The sequence below is a fragment of the Schistocerca cancellata genome, chromosome 3, assembly GCF_023864275.1.
Source record: "Schistocerca cancellata isolate TAMUIC-IGC-003103 chromosome 3, iqSchCanc2.1, whole genome shotgun sequence".
Classification (NCBI taxonomy): Eukaryota; Metazoa; Arthropoda; class Insecta; order Orthoptera; family Acrididae; genus Schistocerca; species Schistocerca cancellata.
The window spans coordinates 319,853,304-319,877,583 of record NC_064628.1 but is presented as its reverse complement, the minus strand read 5'-3'; the positions used below and the strand labels follow the sequence as shown (position 1 = coordinate 319,877,583).

The 24,280-nt window shown below is 43.1% G+C and overlaps 1 protein-coding gene across 3 annotated transcripts in view; it reads right to left on the bottom strand.

The window, feature by feature from the left end:
- Positions 1-24,280, bottom strand: part of LOC126175014 (peptidyl-prolyl cis-trans isomerase E) — a 77,969-nt gene that overhangs the window by 35,864 nt on the left and 17,825 nt on the right. Inside the window, exon 1 of one of the 3 annotated variants that reach the window (XM_049921502.1) lies at positions 126-288. The exons of the other annotated variants lie outside the window; for them this stretch is intronic. Coding sequence (XP_049777459.1) covers positions 126-129 — 4 coding nt within the window. The 5' untranslated portion in view covers positions 130-288. Of the gene's footprint in view, positions 1-125; positions 289-24,280 lie in introns of those variants that run through there. 3 annotated transcript variants of the gene reach the window in all.

Sequence of the window (24,280 nt, the reverse complement as noted above, 5' to 3'; positions counted from 1 at the left end):
CAAAGTACATACAGCTGTGGTACATTCTAGTATTTCAAAAATAAGCAAATCCCAAAGCCAACAACAAAGTACAAAACTTAAATGATAAATAATTGCAGAAGGACGGAATCAAAATAGCAACCTACTCATTGCCAGTCAGACAGCTATGCAACCACTTTTCTGATAGCCTGACCATCTGAACAGGCGTAAAAATCCATACTAGTTCATCTGGGTTGTAGCTTAAAGATTGATTATGGGCGTTATAACATCCACAGTCCTTAACTTGTGCACCCAAGGCCCACATGCATGCCAACTGTCTTGCATCTTCATTTGGGTTGTTAAGTTGTTTAATCCAATAGTATTCAACAGTATTGGGTTGAAACACAAACAAAGTATCCATTTTTGTTTCAGCTCTCAACCACGTATCTAGAAAAAAATGCATGAAACTTCAGTGTCTTATTTTGTTGTGTTGCACGTGAATGTCATGACAAGCAGTATTGTATCCTAGTCTCCCTGTTTGATGCCCACATACACTGAGAGCATATCAGTCATTTTATTAAATTATCTGGTGATGCCTTCATCTGCAGATGGCAAGCAGTTATCATCCTGTGCACGATTTGCAACTTTTAATTACTTTAGTCACTAGCGTTGACTAAAATACTTTCCCATAGTCATAACTCACTACACCTGGAGTTACATGCTTCAAAATTATGTCTTCTGGAATAAACCTGGTGATTTCTGGAACTTCAGCAATCGGTGCAGCCATAATGATAGCATAGCAAATGGCTCTGAGCACTATAGGACTTAACATCTGAGGTCATCAGTCCCCTAGAACTTAGAACTACTTAAACCTAACTAACCTAAGGACATCACGCACATCCATGCCCGAGGCAGGATTCGAACCTGTGACTGTAGCGGTCGTGCGGTTCCAGACTGAAGCACCTAGAACCACTCGGCCACACCGGCCAGCTGACAGCATAGCAAGTTAGATACTCAGTCCAAAATATTATCCATTAAGTCCTTTTTACTGAACTGCAAAATCTCCTCAAGAGGTAAATTTCAATCTGATGAAGTTAGTGCAGGACAAATTAGTACCAGATGTTCTGGGGTAAGTGAGGCACATGCTCCCATTGTTGGCATTCTCTATAATGTCCTACAAAATATCTGACAGATAAACACAAACCTGGCCAGTGATACCTGTTTCTGATTTTATCAAGGGTCTTTTTAAATCCCAGATACCCTGATGTTAAAATGCCATGAAAATACATAAGTGAAAATACATTAGTATGACTAGCTGCAGAAGAGTTACGAGACAAACAACAATTTACTTCCCATTGGCTCAATATTTCTTGTAGCCCATCTGTTAGTCTGAATTGTCAATGGAAATGTTTTTCCTTCTTTAAGTCTTCCATGCTCTTCTGCGATGTTGGACCTTTCCTTTGTTCAACTACCAATGCTCATTTGTGCAGCAATGTCTGGCATACTGCCAGATCTGCAATGGTAGTCTGTAATTTGTGTTTGTATTCACTTTTGTAAACTACTTTGATGCCATATTCCTGAACTTTTGGTGCCTAGTTTGTCCTGAGAGATCCTTTGGGCTTGTCAGCCAGCATAAAAAATGTTTGTCAGTCACAACAGCCATATAAATAGAGTCAGAACTTCAAACATACTCTGGAGGCACAAGCAATCACTTTTTAAGTGCCCTCCTAGATTTACATTAGAAATGCACCCCTCCCGTAATAATTACCATCAGACTATAGTTCTGTCTCAGAATTCTCATAAAAAATGCTAGGACTACTGAAGTTGTCAGTGCCGCTTTACGATCACAAAAAGATGTTCCCTGATTGTGGGCCCAAGAACATTTGGCATCTCCCTGCAAAGACCTTACAGTAGCTGTGCCTTGGAACTGAAAACTATTATGAAGCATCTGTAGTAGAAGCAGATTCCTGGGAAGCCTCTCACATCACATATGTGATGAAACATTGGAAAATCTGTTATGGCTCTTACCTTTTCAGAATCAGGTCAGACTATGCTTCCACTAACTACTGCAGGTGCCCGAAGGTTTTTATTTCTTGGCTGATGAAGATGCATTTCTCAAATCCAGTCGTAGATCTGCACCATGGAAACACTTTAGCACAGTTGACCAGTGGTTACAATTTTAATAAAAAGTCTTCAATAAAACAATAGTGTCATCCATCCAGATAATGAATACATATAAATCATTCAAGATGTCGAATCACGTTTTCCATGATGCTTTCAGAGGTAGCTGAAGTTTTGTGCAGGCCAAGCATCATAACTTTGCACTCAAAGAGGCCATCAGGTGTTACAGAAGTAGCCTTTTTCATGTCAACCCCGTCAAAATTGATCAATCCATAGCTAGTCTGAATATCCATAGGGGAGAAGTAATTTTCTATACCTTCATACATTCCAAGGTGACATCCATTTGTCACAATGGATACATATCATATTTGTGATTTTGTTCAGCAATTGGAAATTAACAAAGAAATGCTATGAGCCATCTCTCTTCTTCACAGGCAATATTGGGGAGGACCATGAACTTTCTGATGGCTGTATAATGTTGTCTAACACATCTTTTCCACTTCAATTTAAATTATCCATTGTTTAGATGGAGACTGTGGGAATGACTGTGGCATACTGGACAGTGAACTAGACTTGGATACAGCAATGGGCTTCATTCTGCTGGAGTAATTGTCTACCATTGCTTGACATGAACAGACTGGCCCTGCTGCCCGATGTTTAGTACTGTAATAGTCATCAAACGATCTTCATCCTTCTCTTCATTAGTGTAGAATGTGCCAATGGCCTTACCGCAGGGGTAACACCGGTTCCTGTCAGATCACGGGAGTTAAATGCTGTCGGGCTGGGCTAGCACTTGGATGGGTGACCATCCAGTCTGCCGAGCGCTATTGACAAATGGGCTACACTCAGCCCTTGTGGAGGCAAACTGATGAGCTACTTCATTGAGAAGTAGCAGCTCTGGTCTCATAAACTGGCATATGGCCAGGAGAGTGGTGTGCTGACCACATGCCCCTCCCTATCCACATACAGTGACACCTGTGGCTGAGGATGACATGGCGGGCAGTCAGTACCATTGAGCCTTTGTGGCATTTATGATGGAAATATACCACCATGTTGTTCAACATTCTCCAAATGTCTATTTTTCTACATGACACCCATGGAACTTGCAAGGCAACAAGTTGTATATGTGTTTCTGAGAACCTTGGATGTCATCTGACAGTTATGGTATTATTCCAGGGTTTCTGACTAAATATTGCTCAATGCCAGTTCATCTTGAAGAGATTGGTATGAATCATCAACAGACTTCATCCTGGTGGGATTCGGCAGTTAAATAGTGTCCCTTATCAAAGGTAATAATACCCAGATAGTATTAGGACCAGAAAATTCATTGATACTGGAAGTAAACAACAATGAAATCCTAAATGAAGACTGGAATACACAGGGTGAATCAGGAGGAAAGGTACATGCTTTGAGGGATGACAGTATTAGTGATTCTGAACAAAAAACATAAAATGAACGTACGTCCTGTTCCTAATGTTTTCCAAGGACACTAATGAAAGCAATGGAGAACAGGACAGATGCATGTGATAGTATATAAAACATTGTGATCTACTGTTTTGTTTGACTGTGTACATCCCCACAAAAGACATCCAAAATGTGTATCGTCAACTGCAATTTCTAAGAACTTTTAGCATATTGCAGCCCAGTCAGCAACTGTATTAGACTAATATGTTGATGAATTAGCCTCAGTTGCGCAAATTTTCTGGTTTTTACCAGGTTTTGGCTAAATTAATCTAGCCTTCTTCAGAAGCATAAAATTACTATAACATGCCAGAGTAAGGCACAGTCAACATTAAAATTAAAACCTATAACTGAAGTCCAGCCCCGGCATCTCTTCACCACATGGTCGGTCAGCAGTGGCAAATACGTTGGCCAATGTATTTGTCCCAGATGATTGGGGGGACAGTGCTCCCGAGGTAGGTGGTGCGGGAGCAACAGGGAGGGAAGTGTCCCTCACCATCAAGGGGGCAGATGTTGTCTTCTGGCTCTGAGAGCCAACTGGAACTCATGGAACTGTTCTTGTAGTGGCAGCATAAAAGTAGGTCATAGCCACAGGATGTAGGCAATCAAATTTCCTCTTGGCCTCAGTATAGGTCAGTCAGTCCAGGGTCTCGTATGCCATGATTTTCCTTTCTCACTGTAAAATCCTGCAGTCTGGTGAACAAGAGGAATGATGCACTCCACAGTTGACACAGTTGGGAGACCGGGCACATGGAGTATTGGGATGGGATGGACGTCCACAATCTCGACATGCGATGCTGGAAGTACAGCGGGAAGACATATGGCCGAACGTCTAGCATTTAAAGCATTGTATTGGGGGAGGGATATATGGCTTGACATCACAGTGGTAGATCATCACCTTGAACTTCTCGAGTATGTGTCACACTCGAAAGCCAAGATGATGGTACCGGTGGCAACCTGATTATCCCTCGGACTCTGATGGATGCACTGGATGAAATGAACTCATCGTCACTCTAAATTGGTGCGCATCTCATCATCAGACTGCAAAAGGAGGTCGGTGTGGAATATAATACCCTGCGCCATATTTAAGCCCTTATGAGGCGTGATGGTAACGGAAACATCCCCCAGCTTGTCACAAGCGAGTAATGCTCGTGACTGGGCAGAGGATGCTGTTTTCATCCAGATTCACCCTGACTGTATTTTGGACAAGTCCTCCCTCTCCCCAAACTTGTCCTCTAAATGCTCTACAAAAACTGAGGCTTCTTTGAGAAAAAGGAGTCCCCATCAACTCTCATACATACGAGGTACAAGGGAGGATAATGTTTGCTGCCATCCTTAGCCTGGCGTTCCTCCCATGGTGTGACCAGGGAGGGGAACGATTTAGGATCACACTTTCTTGCATTGTACTGAGACTTGGAATGCTTAGAGACTGCTGGCATTTGATCACCAGCAACTGATGACGTGGTACACTTCATCACGCATCATCCACCCTGATGCCACCCACTCCAACCAGTGGCACTCCCCACAGGTGCCACCCAGCAGCAGGATGGTCATTGCTGGGAGTACCGATCCCCAAGGCGACAGGCATCTACTCCTTGGCATACATGGGGAGTTAATGGCGCAGACATCAGCAGTGATCCTTGTGAAGTCAGGGGGCTACAACCAAAAGGGTACATTGCAGCCCCACCACAACGGACTGGCTACCGTGCTGGATACGAGATGCAAGGAATTCCATGGCCATCATCGGCGCAGAAAACGACACTGCATACCGGGTGGAGAAAAACGCACCCAGGAAGGTGTCCTCGCTCAAGAGATGGAGGATGAGTGGGACTGCAATGCCACAACGAGAAACTGGGCTAAAGATCTCAATCAGGGTGTATACGTGGACAAGGAAAAAAAATTCCCGGATTTTTCCCGGATTTACCGGTTGAAAATACACTTTCTCCTGGATGAAAATACACTTTTTCCGTGTTAAATGACAGTGTACTTTTCCTCGGCACTGTAAAACTTATCAATCCTTAGAATGTTTATGGTTTTCTAAACAGACATAGAATTTACCGGCACTTTAGAAAATGAAACCCAGGGGCAAAAAACACGTTTTGGAAAGGTCTTTGATGTGCAGCAACATGTATGCTGCATTTCTTCGTTTTACGGAGGTATAAATCCGAATTCCACCAAACACTGCACGTTACTTTCCGAAGCAATGAAATCGAGATTGCGACACGCTTTTGTAAGCCAGTCATAGCTCATGTCACGTGATCTCGACAGCTGATGACAGTACAAGACACGTAGTGTAATCAACAAATAGCAAGATCACTCTTAAGTAGCGCGAACACACAAAAAGAAAAGTTAATGGTTTAAATAAGTACACATAGTTTTGATAGAAGAAAAACAGCTTTCACAAATAATATTAGTCTCTAAGATTAATAAGCTGCAAGAGAAGCTAAGCTTCCACATATAATGCTGATCATTTTACGCGTGTTAGACTTTAAGATACATGACACAAATGTGCCAGTAAAATTTTTAATAACAACGTAAATGTCTGATCTTCTGGGCTCTAAATTATTCTAGATGGTCGTCCTCAAGGAGTTGATTTTTACATGAGAGTCAAACGCTCTGTGGTTTAAGAAATTCATCGTACATTCTCGCACATAGTTCATCTTGCGTAAAAGGAAATTTACTTCGAAAGTACCACTTTTCAAACCATCATTCGCAATATTTTCCCGTGACCTGTTAGAAACTGGTTCATTTCAGCAGTTGCCAGAGAGCGCCAGATAACAGGCGTCACCGCGCCAGCGCAGCTACGATGACGCAGGAAGCCCGTATGTTCGTACGTGCAATCTTGCTTTATGTCATAAAAGAAACAAGACATCAAAAGATACTTCAGGAGCATCGTAATTTCGTGAACCATACTAAAATGCTTAATTTGGCTTAAAGTGCACAATCGTATGTCCAGATTTGGATGTAAATTTTCTAGAGTACCAGTACTGTATTATCTCATGTTTGGTTCTTTATTATGGCATAATGTCATATGAGCTAGAAGATCGAAAACGTGGACTTGAAATGCAGCGAATAGTTGAAACTAGCCAACAGTGTGAGATTAAACACTTCGTTTAAAATAAATTGGCTTCCTGAGCGCAAAATATTAATAAAAGCCCAATCTCTTTAGCAAACCGACAAATATAACTTCATTGTTCTGCAAGGTGATTAATGCTTGATTGTCAGAAAGGTGGAAATAAAACCTGGAACTAACAACATATTTTAGCTTTCCGTAATTATGCGAACATATTTTAATTTATTTGGTAGCTCCCGGCCACAGAAATCCGTTTTGTGTTCATTTAATGTGAGAGCAATAAACGAAGAGGAAACAGCAAAATCACTAAACGTAAGCACAGGTCACGTGGAGACTACCCACCTCCCCACTACAACTCTGACTGCTCTGTGCATCAGCCCTGGATCTACGATATTTCCGAACCGGAGCAATTTAGACAGTGGCACTCAGCCACACATCTGTAGCCAGAAGCGGGAGAAGGTACTACCCATAGGCACCTCAACTGCGCATGCGCAAGAGCTCGCCCGCAACTGCTCAAATGAATCAAATGTAAACAGCTGTCATGCCACACTCATCGGAGGCAATTTGTTGTTAGGAAGCACTGTATATTCTTCCTAAAGCCTTTGACACACTTTGGTTGGCAGACGCTTGTATGAGCACTGTGTTTTGTTGTATATGGCGCAATTCCTTTGCCGCTTAAGTTTTATTTTCGTTTTTCTTCCTCTTGTTAATGTTTTGTTGCTGCAATATTATCCTGCAGACGTGGAATACAGTAATACCCTTTGTTGGATTATTGGTTCTTACCAGTCAAAATAACAAAAATTTAACTGGTAACTAAAACAAGGAAAAGTTCCCGGAATTCCAAAAAATTCCTGGGTTTTTCCCGGTTTTCTCCCGGACGAAAAAATTCCCGGGTTTTTCCCGGATCTCCCGGGTCGTATACACCCTGTCAATGCACGATGCACCATGTAAGGTGGTCTTCCCCAATTGGCTTGCTCTTTGGGAAAATTTTGAAAAATGGAAGTCAAACCCTACAGGGGACCATTACATAAAGGCCAAAAGGTGTGAGACTCCTTTTAGTCACCTCTTATGACAGGCAGGAATACCTTGGGCCTATTCTAACCCCGGGACCTGAAGGTGGTGTCCGAGCAGAGAATGCTCCTATTTATACATGTACAGCATGCTGCAGTAAATTTCAATATTTCATACACAACTCCAAAACCTTAAATGATAAAAAATTACAGAAAAAGAGAATAGAGCCAGTAACCCACACACTGCCAGCCAGCAACTATAACTGCTATCACACGCAGAATGACGAACGGCATGCAGCAATGTGATTTACCCAATCTTGTACGCTATCTCTGTGTTTAAGTCTCATTACTTGTTACATAGTATCATGAGGATCCATTTTGTAGCTTCCTTTAGAGTTCTCTTCTATCTGGAAAGTAAATCCAGATGGGGAAATTGCCACTGAGTGGAGATCACTGCCAACTTTCTAATCTGTAATATCCCTTAGTGCAGGCAACAGAAGATAAGGCTGATGACTGAGAATCACCTTGTGGCAGAGCTGAAATGTGTTGCCAAACAAAGACACAGTGGTTTTTGCTGTGCCAGTAGTTTCAGCTTCATGACATAAGTTCTCAGTCCTTTCAACCTCCGCTGAATTATAGGAGCTGTGGATCAGTGAAGGCTTCCTTTTCCCCCTATCTTTCTGACATGGTGATGAACAATTAATACATTTTGGTAGGTATGAACATAGTCCATTTCCTTCATGTGCCTCACACATAGCTTCCAAACCGTTGGTTGGTTGGTTGGTTGGTTTAAAAGAAGGGGGAAGGGATCAAACTGCTAGGTCATTGGTCCCTTGTTCCGAATAAAACAATGCCACAAGGGTGAGAATAAAACAAGCGAGACTGACAACACAAAACGGAGAGAAAGGAAAAACCACAAGAACGAAGGAAGGGCAACAAACACTTAAATGGACAAAATGGGTCAAGAAAACCACGGAAACACAAGAAACAGGTAGAAGAGATTAAAACGACTAAACAGATTACCATGGCTGGCTGACCATGAGAATAAAAGGGAGAAGCCAGCCACTCTACAACACATTAAAACCTCTATGCTAAAAACACTAGGGTGGAGGACACAGAGGGACAAAGTACATGTGCTAAAACTTAGATCAAATGATAAAACCCACCTTCACGAATAAAACATAAAACTAAATCAGCCGATGAAACATTGTCAGATAAAATTAGCAACGAGTCTGGTAACCGAAGATTTTGTCGCAGGGCAGACAAAGTAGGAAAGTGCATCAGAATAAGGGCCACTGTCAACCAGGTGCTGCATCAACAATGAGACGGGTCTTCACGGCGCAGGAAGCAGCCGCGGGTTGCCCGAGTGTGGCCAATGCGGAGCCGGCAGAGAACCACAGAGTCCCTGCGAGAAGCCCGCATGGAGGACTGTCACACATTCGTAGTCTCCCTAATGGCACGCAGTTTGTTGTTTGTACTGAGACTACACCATTCCATCTCCCATAGCAAAAAAAGCTGGCGGTGTAAAATGAACGCAGGTCAGTTATGATCTCCATAAGCGGTTTCATCGTAGCCTGTTTGGCCAGCCTGTCAGCAGGCCTGTTGCCCGAGATACCGACGTGACCTGGGGTCCAGACTAACGCCACTGAACGAAAGGACCATTCCAGGGCATAGATAGACTCCTGGATGGTCGTACCAAAGGATGACGAGGGTAGCACTGGTCGATAGCTTGTAGGCTGCTCAAGGAGTCAGTACTCAGAAGAAATGACTCCCCAGGGCATGAACGGATGTGGTCAGGAACACGAGATAAAGCCACCAGCTCGGCAGTGAAAACACTAAATCCATCGGGCAAGGAATACTGCTCAATGTGTCGTCCATGGACATACGTGAAGCGGACGCAACCATCAGCCATCAAGCTGGCGGTGTAAACCACTTCATGTCCTTGGTACATGTCCTTTCGGCCATGTGAAAGGTCCAAGAGAAGCCGCAGCCTAGGACTGCAAATGGACTTCAAGTATAGGTGATAAAGGAAAGGACTCCACTTCAGACAGAAGAGATTGGATGCGAACAGCAATTGTAAGCACTGACCTGGGCCACCGATGCGGGAGATGAACCGCCGTGGATGGGAAAAGGAGACGGTAATTTGGATGCGCAGGAGAACTACGAATGTGTGCAACATAACTGGTGAGAAGTTGCGCGTGCCTGACCTGCAATGGAGGGACTGCAGCCTCTGCAGGACACTGGTCACCGGACTCGTCCTAAAAGCTCCCGACGCTAGTCGAACGCCACAGTGGTGCACTGAGTCGAGTAAACGCAATGCTGAGGGTGCCGCCCAACCATAAACCAGACTTCCATAGTCAATGTGGGATTGAACAAGGGATCCGTAGAGCTGCAGCAGCATAGAGCGATCTGCACCGGACTTGGTGTTGCTCAGGCAGCAGAGGGCATTGAGGTGCTGCCAGCTCTTCCACTTAAGCTGACATACGTGAGGAAGCCAAGTCAATCGGGCATAGAAAACCAGTCCTAAAAATCGATATGTCTTCACTACAGTGAGGGGATCATCAGCAAGGTAAAGTTCTGGTTCCAGGTGATCGGTACGATGCCAACAGAAGTGCATAACACATGACTTTGAGGCCAAAAATTGGAAGCCTTGGGCTACAGCCCATGACTGCGCCTTTTGGATGGCTCCTTGTAGATGCCACTCTGCAACACCAGTACTGGTGGAGCTATACGAAATGCTGAAGTCGTCTGCATACAGAGATGGTGAGACGGACGGCCCTACAGCTGCTGCAAGACTATTAATGGCCACTAAAAATAGAGATACACTCAATACAGAGCCCTGGGGGAACCCATTAACCTGGATATGGGAGGAACTTTGGGAGGCACTAACTTGGACATGAAACTATGAAGCAACAGGAAATTTTGGCTAAAAATCAGGAGTGGGCCTCACAGACCCGACCCATATAATGTGAAAAGGATACGATGTCGCCAGTTGGTGCCACACACTTTTCGTAAATCAAAAAAGACAGCAACAGGGTGTTGGCGACTGGAAAAGGCTGTTCAGATGGCAGACTCGAGTGACATAAGATTATCAGTGGTTAGAGCGACCCAGGCGGAAACCACCCTGGCACGGAGCCAGTAGGCCACGTGGCTCCAGGACCCAACCCAACCGATGACACACCATATGTTCCAGCAGCTTACAAAGAACGTTGGTGAGGCTGATGGGTTGATAGCTATCCACATCAAGCAGGTTTTTGCCGGGTTTGAGTGCTGGTATGACGGTGCTCTCCTGCCAGTGAGATAGAAAGACACCATCACACCAGATCTGGTTGAGATGACGAAGAGATGTCGCTTGTAGTCAGTTGAGAGATGTTTAATCATCTGACTGTGGATCCGATCTGGCCCAGGAGCTGTGTCGGGGCAATGTGCAAGGGCACTGAGGAGCTCTCACTCTGTGAATGGGGCGTTATAGGGTTCACTGTGGTGTGTAGTGAACAAGAGGATTTTCCCTTCCATCTGCCGTTTGAGAGTGGGAAAGGCTGGAGGGTAATTCTCTGATGCAGAGGCGCGAGCATAATGCTCAACAAAGTGCTCGGCAATCGCATTTGCGTCGGTAGATAACACGCCATTGATGTTAACATCGGGAACACCTGTTAGGGTCTGGTACCCAAAAACTCGTTTGATCTTTGCCTAGCCTTGGAAAGGTGAAGTACGGTACCCCATGGTCGAGATGTATCTCTCCCAACACTCCTGTTTCCCTCATCTTATAAGTTGGCAAATGCAGGCACAGAGCCTGTAATGCCGGAAATGCATATCCTTCAATTTCCATCTATTGCACTGCAATTTTTTTTCCTTATTTTGTTACCTGAAGATATAACATTTCTGTGTCTTTGTATATTGTAATTGTTTTACTATTTGTATATGTTTATGCATTTATGTCGATGTATAATTGGTTTGTTTTGTAAATATTATTTGTAATTTTACACTGGGTCTGGCCTACGGAAAACTATGCTATCGAACGATTACATCGATAGGTCGTGTGGAGAACGAAAGTGTTTAGGATCTTTGGTAGTGTTAACTCTGCCGCGTGGAGCGCGGGCAGAGCGGAGTCTGGCTGGAGTAGTGCGGTTGAAATCTCTTATTTCTAAATTGCGTAGATTCAAGTAGCTTTTGAAATGATTGTTGAAGTAGCCCAAGACTAACCGTATTTTACTGAATTTCGATGTGCTTCAGAAACAAAGCTCACTATTAATTTCAGTCACTAAATTAGCTTTCAAATTTCCGGTTATATTAATTCTTTTGCTAAATTAAGTCAGAGTGTAACGAAATTTATTACTTCTGACAAACTTTCAGTTTTCACACTACACGTGTCAACCTTCAGTTGCCAAGCTTCTAGTGCTAATTATATGTGTAATAACCTTTCTTTTTCAGTTACTATAGTAATTGTCCATAGGGCTGGCGACCGTAATTTCCCCCAAATCTCAAATATCTAATTACCGCTAGTTAATTGTTAACGTAACGGCCGCACATTTACTTTCTTTATTAACTTTACCTCTTTTCAAAATTAATTTCCACCAGTTTCATTTGCATTTTTCCTTTCATTTAGATGTAACCCTTTCCTCCCTCTTTACCGACAGATTAACTTCGGTGACGATTGCTTTTCCCAAATTTCCATTAGGTACACGCGGTTTAATTTTTCACTGTCATTAAGGTCGATAAGTGAGGGGGAGGTTACACGTGGCGACCGTGACAGGACAATCTTTGGATTTGAGGTTGTTCTGGACACGAATTTTGCATTGTGCGAATCTCGTAACAAAGTACTGGTTACGAAATGGTCCATACGTCAGTGAGAATATTAGTGTGAGGAATCCTAATTAGATTTGAGATTTGGCATTTATATTGAAAATTATTAAAATGAGTGAAGGCAACAATTACCAAAATTTGGTAGACTTAGATACGGAACAATCGGTCGAACAGTGGAAAACGCGCACCGCGGAACCCATTGTTCAGAGGCAGGCAGCTAGCATGAAAGACGCGACCGCCGAAACGCAACAAAGAGCAGAAATGGATTTCCAAACGTTAGAAAATGTTTCGGAATCAGAAGTGAAAATCAAATGTGAATCCCTTGATGACGAGTGTTGTTGTTGTGGTCTTCAGTCCTGAGACTGGTTTGATGCAGCTCTCCATGCTACTCTATCCTGTGCAAGCTTCTTCATCTCCCAGTACCTACTGCAACCTACATCTTTCTGAATCTGCTTAGTGTATTCATCTCTTGGTCTCCCCCTACGATTTTTACCCTCCACGCTGCCCTCCAATACTAAATTGGTGATCCCTTGATGCCTCAGAACATGTCCTACCAACCGATCCCTTCTTCTGGTCAAGTTGTGCCACAAACTTCTCTTCTCCCCAATCCTATTCAATACTTCCTCATTAGTTATGTGATCTACCCATCTAATCTTCAGCATTCTTCTGTAGCACCACATTTCGAAAGCTTCTATTCTCTTCTTGTCCAAACTATTTATCGTCCATGTTTCACTTCCATACATGGCTACACTCCATACAAATACTTTCAGAAATGACTTCCTGACACTTAAATCTATACTCGATGTTAATAAATTTCTCTTCTTCAGAAACGCTTTCCTTGCCATTGCCAGTCTACATTTTATATCCTCTCTACTTCGACCATCATCAGTTATTTTGCTCCCCAAATAGCAAAACTCCTTTACTACTTTAAGTGTCTCATTTCCTAATCTAATACCCTCAACATCACCCGACTTAATTCGACTACATTCCATTATCCTCGTTTTGCTTTTGTTGATGTTCATCTTATATCCTCCCTTCAAGACACTATCCATTCCGTTCAACTGCTCTTCCAAGTCCTTTGCTGTCTCTGACAGAATTACAATGTCATCGGCGAACCTCAACGTTTTTATTTCTTCTCCATGGATTTTAATACCTACTCCGAATTTTTCTTTTGTTTCCTTTACTGCTTGCTCAATATACAGATTGAATAGCATCGGGGAGAGGCTACAACCCTGTCTCACTCCCATCCCAACCACTGCTTCTCTTTCATGCCCCTCGACTCTTATAACTGCCATCTGGTTTCTATACAAATTGTAAATAGCCTTTCGCTCCCTGTATTTTACCCCTGCCACCTTTACAATTTGAAAGAGAGTATTCCAGTCAACATTGTCAAAAGCTTTCTCTAAGTCTACAAATGCTAGGAACGTAGGTTTGCCTTTCCTTAATCTTTCTTCTAAGATAAGTCGTAAGGTCAGTATTGCCTCACGTGTTCCAGTATTTCTACGGAATCCAAACTGATCTTCTCCAAGGTCGGCTTCTACTAGTTTTTCCATTCGTCTGTAAAGAATTCGTGTTAGTATTTTGCAGCTGTGGCTTATTAAACTGATTGTTCAGTAATTTTCACATCTGTCGACACCTGCTTTCTTTGGGATTGGAATTATTATATTCTTCTTGAAGTCTGAGGGTATTTCGCCTGTTTCATACATCTTGCTCACCAGATGGTAGAGTTTTGTCAGGACTGGCTCTCCCAAGGCCGTCAGTAGTTCCAATGGAATGTTGTCTACTCCGGGGGCCTTGTTTTGACTCAGGTCTTTCAGTGCTCTGTCAAACTCTTCACGCAGTATCGTATCTCCCATTTCATCTTCGTCTACATCCTCTTCCATTTCCATAATATTGTCCTCAAGTGCATCGCCCTTGTATAGACCCTCTATATACTCCTTCCACCTTTCTGCTTTCCCTTCTTTGCTTAGAACTGGGTTTCCATCTGAGCTCTTGATGTTCATACAAGTGGTTCTCTTATCTCCAAAGGTCTCTTTAATTTTCCTGTAGGCAGTATCTATCTTACCCCTAGTGAGATAAGCCTCCACATCCTTACATTTGTCCTCTAGCCATGCCTGCTTAGCCATTTTGCACTTCCTCTCGATCTCATTTTTGAGACGTTTGTATTCCTTTTTGCCTGCTTCATTTACTGCATTTTTATATTTTCTCCTTTCATCAATTAAATTCAATATTTCTTCTGTTACCCAAGGATTTCTACTAGCCCTCATCTTTTTACCTACTTGATACTCTGCTGCCTTCACTACTTCATCCCTCAAAGCTACCCATTCTTCTTCTACTGTATTTCTTTCCCCCATTCCTGTCAATTGTTCCCTTATGCTCTCCCTGAAACTCTCTACAACCTCTGGTTCTTTCAGTTTATCCAGGTCCCATCTCCTTAAATTCCCACCTTTTTGCAGTTTCTTCAGTTTTAATCTACAGGTCATAACCAATAAATTGTGGTCAGAGTCCACATCTGCCCCTGGAAACGTCTTACAATTTAAAACCTGGTTCCTAAATCTCTGTCTTACCATTATATAATCTATCTGATACCTTTTAGTATCTCCAGGGTTCTTCCATGTATACAACCTTCTATCATGATTCTTAAACCAAGTGTTAGCTATGATTAAGTTGTGCTCTGTGCAAAATTCTACCAGGCGGTTTCCTCTTTCATTTCTTAGCCCCAATCCATATTCACCTACTACGTTTCCTTCTCTCCCTTTTCCTACACTCGAATTCCAGTCACCCATGACTATTAAATTTTCATCTCCCTTCACTATCTGAATAATTTCTTTTATTTCGTCATACATTTCTTCAATTTCTTCGTCATCTGCAGAGCTAGTTGGCATATAAACTTGTACTACTGTAGTAGGTGTGGGCTTCGTATCTATCTTGGCCACAATAATGCGTTCACTATGCTGTTTGTAGTAGCTTACCCACATTCCTATTTTCCTATTCATTATTAAACCTACTCCTGCATTACCCCTATTTGACTTTGTGTTAATAACCCTGTAGTCACCTGACCAGAAGTCTTGTTCCTCCTGCCACCGAACTTCACTAATTCCCACTATATCTAACTTTAACCTATCCATTTCCCTTTTTAAATTTTCTAACCTACCTGCCCGATTAAGGGATGTGACATTCCACGCTCTGATCCGTAGAACGCCAGTTTTCTTTCTCCTGATGATGACGAGTACGGGGGGACAATTAAAGAGGAAGCCGCTACGGAAGTAAAACCGGTAGTTTTCGGGAATTTAACTGATTTATTGAATGTTTTGATTAACGAAATCACGAGTCAGTCTGAAAAAATTGAACGGAAAGTAGACAATCAGAACAAAGCTATTAATGTTGTGAACAACAATGTTGGAGTCGTTAACTCAAAAGTTGATAAAATCAAAGAAGATATTGTTGTGATTAATACCGAAATTGGTAATCTTAAACAGGAAATGATAGGCGTTCAGGCAGAAGTTGCGAGCATAAATACTCGTTTTTATTCCGAAATTAGCAGAATCGAGAAAAGTGTAGGAGAAGCAGTTGCTCCGATCATCGAGAATAAGGTGATGGAACAAATTCAATTGGTGAAAAAAGAGGATCAAAAGAAGGTGGAAACTTTAAAGGCTTTAGTATCCGAAGTAGATACCAAAGTGACGAAGCAGGCTAATACCTGCGAAGAAAAAAAAAGGGAAGTAGAAATGCTTGCGACAACCACTTGCTAAGTAATTACGGGAGTGTTGGAATTAGAAAAGAAACTTGACGAAAAACAGAGCTATGTGCCAATCTGTGCACATAGTTCGGAATTGTTGACGAAAGAGGAGCGGTTCGACCCCTTGAAAAAAGGCGGTATACACCCGACGGATTTCATTAAAAACTGTGAAAGAGTTTTACCCAGATCACGGGCTAATGAGAGAAAAATTAATGCGGTTATTGATGTGTTGGCTGGTGATGCCAAGCATTGGGGATTAAACCTCAACATTACCAACCTGACTTTTGACGAGTTTAAAAATTTGTTTCTGGCTGAATACTGGTCGGAGCAAAAACAACAAAGTGTCTGGCGCGAATTTGTCGTATCGAGGCCTTTCGATGCGAATTCGCGCGGCTCGATGAAGGAGTTTTATGAGGGCTGGGTCCGCAAGTTGGAATATTTGCGTGATCGCCGCACGGAATCCGAAATAGTCTGGGAACTCTACAAGAAGCTTCCAAATGATACAAAACGCTACGTAGGAAGAAATTACAGGACAATCAATGATTTCCTGGAAAGAGTTGAGGACGAGGACAATTGGCGCAATAATCGCGATAGTGGTAGAGGCCGTGGTAACAACAACGGGTACCACAACAACAATAACCATGGGAGTAATGCATACCGCAACCATGGCAGCAATGGCAATAATGGTTCGGACCGTAATGACAATCGGTAGAATGCAAATGATAACAGGAATGATGGAAACCAGTATCATACTAACGTGATACGGGCTTCACAGAATAGTAATAACGCCAGAGGGTGTGATAAGCCGCCTCAGCAGCATCCGGGGAGCGTATCTGCTGGAACGAGACAGGGAAACCATTAGCCGCGCCGGTGAGGGGCCGACCGGGCATGGAGAAATTTTGGTGGCCCAATAACAGGAGAAAACCCAGGTGTCGTCGTTATGAAAATTCCGTATGGAATATTCAACGGCAGGAGAGTGTGCCAGTGTTAGGAGAAAGGAGTGCGCCCACAAGTAGTAGATCAGCTGTAGACACGGCAGTAGAAAATACTTTCACTGTCAGTGAGAACAATTTAAGTAGTGTTCCGGAAAACGATTATAAAGTGGCAACTGTAACACCCACAGCGGAAATGGAGATTGAGTTTAAGAATGATTGGCAATTTTGAGAGAAGATGAGATGTCGGAGAACACGTCTGTCATCGAGTGAGGGGATGCAGAGAGGGATGAGGTCTGGTTAAGGCTTATACGACGAACTAAGAGATTATAGGGGCCTGTTTATGGGGAGCGCGGGCAGGATTTGCCGTGTCTCGTCCCACAGGAAGATAGTATTTGTGAAGTGATAGAAAGTTCTGGCCCTAACCGGCAGACTTTACTAGAAATAGTTGATGTTAATGGGGGGCACGAGCAAGATTCGTCGTGTTTCGTCCCGCAGGAGTTGGATGTTGAAGTAGTAACGGAAAGTTCTGGCCCTAACCGGCAGACTTTACCGAAAGTTATAGTGGTAGAAGTAGCCGACCCATCCGACGCAAACCTCCAGTTTGAACATTGCGAGAGTATTAAGGAGAAAGATTACGAAAATTTTAGTGATAGCCAGACACGACTGGTAGAAAAGCACATAGATTACAGCGTGTATGAGGTTAGAGCTGACATTATACAGTCAGACGATAGCAGTGTGCGTTGCGCAGATCTAGAGGAAGTAATTGCAGATACTACTGGGCACATTCCTCCAGGTAGATTGGCAGATGAGATCAATCTGACCAAAGAGGAATCAACGAAGGTGACAATTAGTGAATTGATAGCAAAGCAACACTCACTAGTTGACGAGTTACAGGAAAAGGTTTCGGTATTGGAGGCGAAGCTACTGACTAAGCCTCAGGACAAACGTGTTGAAATTAAAACTGTATGTGAACAGAGGCTGAAAAAGCCGCCAGATAAGCAGGATTTAGGATCAAAGCCGGATGGTTTTTTCTGGAATGACCTGGATATAGACGAGGATTTACTGTGGGAAAATAGAGAAACAGTCGAGGACAAGTGTAGACAGATAGTAGTGTCTGTTAGTATGCGCGACCTACAACTAAAAGTGTTGATTGACACCGGTGTAGAATTGAGTGCTATATCTGGGAAAATATTTGAGTTACTGAAAGACAGACCTGGCATCATAGTTATGCCAGTAACAGGAGTGAAAATTATCGGTGCTACTGGGAAGGCCAGTAAACCGGTCACAAAACAGATTTTTGTCAACTTCGAGATATGTGGGACACGATTTGAACAAGAGTTTGTTGTCGTGCCGGACTTAACTACGGAAGTAATTATCCGGTTAGATTGGCTACTAAAGTACCGTGCGGTGATTAATTGCGAAAGCATAACTTTGACATGTGCGTCACAAGATAAAACAATAGTACTTAGTTTTGACGAGGCAGGAGACGGTGTGCATAGGCAATACCAGCCTATACACATTGTTAACTGGCCGGATGCCATTGACGTAGGCATGAATTTGAACTGCTGTAACATAAGGAATCTCAGCATTGACTATAGTGTAGAAAGTGAATTGGAAAGTATTGCAGACGGTGTGTCAAACGTAACACACGAACAAAGACGAGGCCTGCGCCAGCTAGGCCGACTTTGCCATACCTATTGCCACCACAACCATAGGGCATGGGGCAAATATGTAGCAGTATTTGAGAGAATTATGAACACCTTGAGACATGAATCTACGGGATTTTCTCCAGAGGAAATCCTGTTGGATGGTAGAAGTAAAAGTTTAGTGGAAGAGATAATCAAATTCCCTCCACGGATTGACATTAGTGTTGGTGTGAAAAAAGATTGTTTGCGAGAAGTAATGAAGCTAAAATCCGATGCTCGCATACGTCGTCATGACGCTAAAGCGCGTTTTGCTAAGTTTGCAATCGGAGACTTAGTACTTGTAAAAGCTCATGAGAAATCGAGCGAGATAGACAATGAAATCTCTAAATTTAAGTTTGTTCATAATGGGCCATATAAAGTCATTGGTATACCTCACACAAATGCTTATTGCTTAGAGTATCCAAGCTCTGGAAAGCTACTAGGTATACGGAACATTGTAGACTTGAAATTGTACCAACCTAGGATTGATTAATACCACAGAAAAGTAATTTGTACAGTATGTAAATATAGAGTGTAATATTTAACGATTTGCCAGATTGCCATGCTTTTGCCTGACCAAGAGGACATTAAAGAAGTTGTAATTAATAAGTAATTAATTTTACTAAATGATTTAAGAGAGAGTGATTATTTGTCAATTGAAAAATCCAAGCTGCTAGTTTAAGTTTTCAGCTGAGTCACAGTAGATGAAGCAATGTAAATATGATTTTGTAACTAGCTGTAAGATTTCATGAATGTGTGTTTCACTAGTCATTGCCGATGTACTTAGACGCTGTTTTAAGTTTCAGGCTAGTACATGCGTGTGATGATGGACAGTGTTGAGGACAGTGTCGAGTTATCCACTGTGATAGTGTTAATGGACTCCTTGAGATTACTCCGGAGTGAGTTTTTCCGAAAGAATTCAGTGAAACGGACGTTCTGGAAATGCCGGTACACAGGCGAGTGCGATCAAGCGTGCCGCACAGGCGGGCGCAACAATACTGGCCAGGCGGAGCCGCTGTCGGCCTTTGTGCCGCTGTCGGCTCTTGTGCCGCTGTCGGCATTCTTTGTACTTGCGGATACGGAAGGCGGAGTTGTTTTTCTTCCCGGACAGCTGATATGAAAGAATTCTTTTGTGTGTATTTATGTTTTTGTCGATCTGCTGTATATTATTTTCTTGTTTAGCGTTAAGTGGACTCTCATGACGAGACTATTAATTATGAAAAGGTTATATAAAATGTGTATACTATGTAATTAATTATTATTTGCGTATTTTGATATACCTGTTTTCTATGACCATGTACCCTGATTAATTTTGTAAATAGTATTCCATTTCTAAATACTGTTAGGAATTTTAATGATTTTGGAATAGCTAAACCATTTTCTATGTTTTCTATGAGTTTTAATATGTTGTCAACCTGTTTTATTTTGTGCAAAATGACAGAGTGGAATAAGATTAGAAGTGTCTCCACTCAATTATTATGGTCTAAAAAATGATTTATGGTTAATTAGACGAATGCTAAATTCTGTTGATGTTTTGAGCATATGCATTTACGCTGTTTCTTTTTTGGGACATTTTCTGAGTCCGTTTAGGTTACACGAACATCCTCAGACAATGTGGGGCACGTGTAACGCCGGAAATGCATATCCTTCAATTTCCATCTATTGCACTGCAAATTTTTTTCCTTATTTTGTTACCTGAAGATATAACATTTCTGTGTCTTTGTATATTGTAATTGTTTTACTATTTGTGTATGTTTATGCATTTATGTCGATGTATAATTGGTTTGTTTTGTAAATATTATTTGTAATTTTACGCTGGGTCTGGCCTAGGGAAAACTATGCTATCGAACGATTACATCGATAGGTCGTGTGAAGAATCAAAGTGTTTAGGATCTTTGGTAGTGTTAACTCTGCCGCGTGGAGTGCGGGCAGAGCGGAGTCTGGCTGGAGTAGTGCGGTTGAGCAGGTGTGTTGTGTGACGCTCCCGCGAGTTGCCGCGCTTTCGGGGTTTGGCAGCATGTAATTGCGCTCGACTTGCTATGACAGTTTCTGACACGGTGTCGCGGACGGGAAGCATTAGCTGGCGCACATCAAGAGCCCGTTTCGTCTGGTGACTGTGTCGAGAAGAAGGCGCGCCAACATCCAGCTTCTGCAACAGCGACGGCCGACAATGAGTGACTGTCGCCACCTCCTCGATCGACGGCTTCAAACCTTCAATCAACCAACAAGGAAGACTGGAAGCACGTAAAGTTTTAGAACTGTATGGCAGACCTCAGCTTTTAAAATTGTTGCATCACAAAATTACAGCAACTTAGCATGAACCTTTGTTGCTCATTGTCCCAATTGCATTACCAAGCAGGGTCCCTTCCTTTTTCGGAATGAACCCGAGTGTCGTTGAAATTCAAATGCCAGCATCATTCGATTTCACTGCTTTAATTTCAAAGTTCAGTTAAGGTATTCATAGCTGGCTACAATATTTAGATTACACAAGCACAAATTATGAGTGCGAGTTTTGTTACCGTATTTTAGCTTATCTGTGACTGCAGCTCAACTTGGTACGTAGTAAATTTTACTATTGTTAATTGTTCAGAATCATTTAATTCAAGTTCAAAGTTAAATCTCTTATTTCTAAATTGCGTAGATTCAAGTAGCTTTTGAAATGATTGTTGAGGTAGCCCAAGACTAACCGTATTTTACTGAATTTCGATGTGCTTCAGAAACAAAGCTCACTATTAATTTCAGTCACTAAATTAGCTTTCAAATTTCCATTATATTAATTCTTTTGCTAAATTAAGTCAGAGTGTAGCAAAATTTATTACTTCTGACAAACTTTCAGTTTTCACACTACACATGTCAACCTTCAGTTGCCACGCTTCTAGTGCTAGTTATATGTGTAATAACCTTTCTTTTTCAGTTACTATAGTAATTGTCCATAGGACTGGCGACCGTAATTTCCCCCAAATCTCAAATATCTAATTACCGCTAGTTCATTGTTAACGTAACGGCCACACAGTTACTTTCTTTATTAACTTTACCCCTTTTCAAAATTAATTTCCACCAGTTTCATTTGCATTTTTTCTTTCATTTAGATGTAACCCTTTCCTCCCTCTTTACCGACAGATTAACTTCGGTGACGATTGCTTTTCCCAAATTTCCATTAGGTACACGCGGTTTAATTTTTCACTGTCATTAAGGTCGATAAGTGAGGGGGAGGTTACAAGCCGTTTAAAGGCTATGAGGTGCGCCAGGGAAGGGTGCCACTTATACTGCTGTAGAGCTCGCTGACATTCCTTAATTGCCTCAGCAACTTCCGGCGAGCACCAATGGACTGTCATTCACCAGGGCACCATAAAGAACAAGGGATCGTGTTTTCTGCTGCAGAAACGTTACAGTTATGTGCTCAACCACCACATCGACGTTACCATGTTGGAGAGATTCAACAGTGACAGCAGAGGTGAAGGCTATCCATCTGCCTTGTTTAAAGGCCATCTGGGTAGGCGTCAGTGGGCCTGACCCCGGGACAGTGAAAGGAAGATGGTGAAGTGATCACTACCACACAAGATGTCAGGTGCTCTCCAGTGGATAAATAGGAGAAGGCCAAGACTGCAAACCAAGAGATCAATGGCCAAATATGTGCCATGTGCCACAATGAAATGTGTGGGGTCAACTGTATTTAAGAGGCAGGCACAGGTCGAGTTGTGACAGTAAATTTTCGACATCTCTGCCTTGGCCAGTAAGCACGGTGCCACTCCACTAGGGGTTATGAGCGTTAAAATCTCCCAAAAGTAGGAAAGGTTTAGGGAGTTGATTAATCAGTGCAGTCAATGCGTTCAGGGGTACTGGGCCATCTGGAGGAAGATATACGTTGCAGACAGTTAGTTCCTGTGTCATCCTTATCCTGACAGCCACAGCTTCAAGAGGGGTTTGAGGGGGCACAGGTTCAATGCATACCGATTTCAGGACATAGACACGAACTCCACCTGACACACTATTATACTAGCTACGGTTCTTGTAATATCCCCTGCAGCTGCGAAGGGCAGGGGTCCACATTGCCGGGAACTAGGTTTCCTGGAGGGCAATGCAGTTAGCACGTGTAAACCTTAACAGTCACCATAGTTCAGCCAGGTGGTGGAAAAAACCGCTGCAATTCCACTGGAGAATGACATTATCGTGAGGCTAGGAAGGTACGAAGTGCGCAAGGAGGCAGGTTATGCCTCAGGGTCACCTGCTGCCACCGATTCAATATTTCTATCCATTCCTGTTGTGGATGAGGCATCAGTGAAATGCAGGTCCTCAGTGGATGCTGAGATCTCCACACATCCTCAGATGCAGAACTGATAGTGAGTGTTAGTGTTGGGGCCACCACAGGGGCCTGTTTCTTAGCAGACTTCTTCTTAGTTGCTTGCTCTCTCATTTCTCTTTAGGGGCTTGTTGGGAAGATTTCTCCGAAGCAGCTTCAGGCACGGAGGAAGACCGTGAAGCTCTTCGTCCAACATCTTTAGGCTCCTTGAGCCACTGGTAAGTGTCCGCCATGGCATTAGTGGAGACCTTGGGAGAGAGGGCCCCAAGGGACCCCTTCCGCACGATATGGGCTGGCAATGCCGTTACTTCTCTGTCAGGGGGCAGGGGACCCATGTCCCTTACGTTTGGGGGGGGATCTTGCTCCCAAGTAGGTGCTTTGGGAGCAATGGAGGAAGAGTTGCCCTCTACCACCAAGGGGGCAGATGTATTCTGGTGGCCCTGAGAGCCCACTGTTCATGGCACAGAGTGAGGAACCACTGGCACTTGGGACAGTAATGGTGACGTAACTGCAGCATATGTCGATGTCAACCGAATGGGGTGTAATCTTTCAAATTTACATTTAACCTCTGTGTAAGTCAATCGGTCCAAGGTCTTGTACCACAGGATTTTCCACTCCTTTTGGAGTACTGGGCAGTCTGGCGAGCAGAGGGGGGGGGGGGGGGGGGGGGGGGGGGGAGTGGTGCTCCCCGCAGTTGATGCAAGTGGGAGGAGGTGCACATGGAGTATCTGGGTGCAGTGGACGTCCGCAGTCTCGATTTGTGGTGCTGCAAGTGCAGTGGGAAGACATGTGCCCGAACTTACAGCATTTAAAGCATCGCATAGGGGGAGGGACGTATGGTTTAACGTCACAATGGTAAACCATCACCTTGACCTATTCAGGCAATGAATCACCCTCAAAGGCCAAGACAAAGGTGCCGGTAGCAACCCTGTTTTCTTTCGGTCCCCTGTAAACGCACCGGATGAAATGAACAGCCCGCTGTTCTAAATTGGTGCGAAGCTGACTGTCAGACTGCAAGAGGAGATCGCAATGGAAAATGATCCCCTAGACCATGTTGAAGCTTTTATGGGGAATGGCAGAAACAGGAATATCACCCAGCTTGTCACAGGCGAGTAATGCTCGAGACTGGGCCAGTGTTGCTGTCTGAATCAAGACTGCGCTGCTTTGAATCTTGGACAGCGCTGTCACTTCTCCA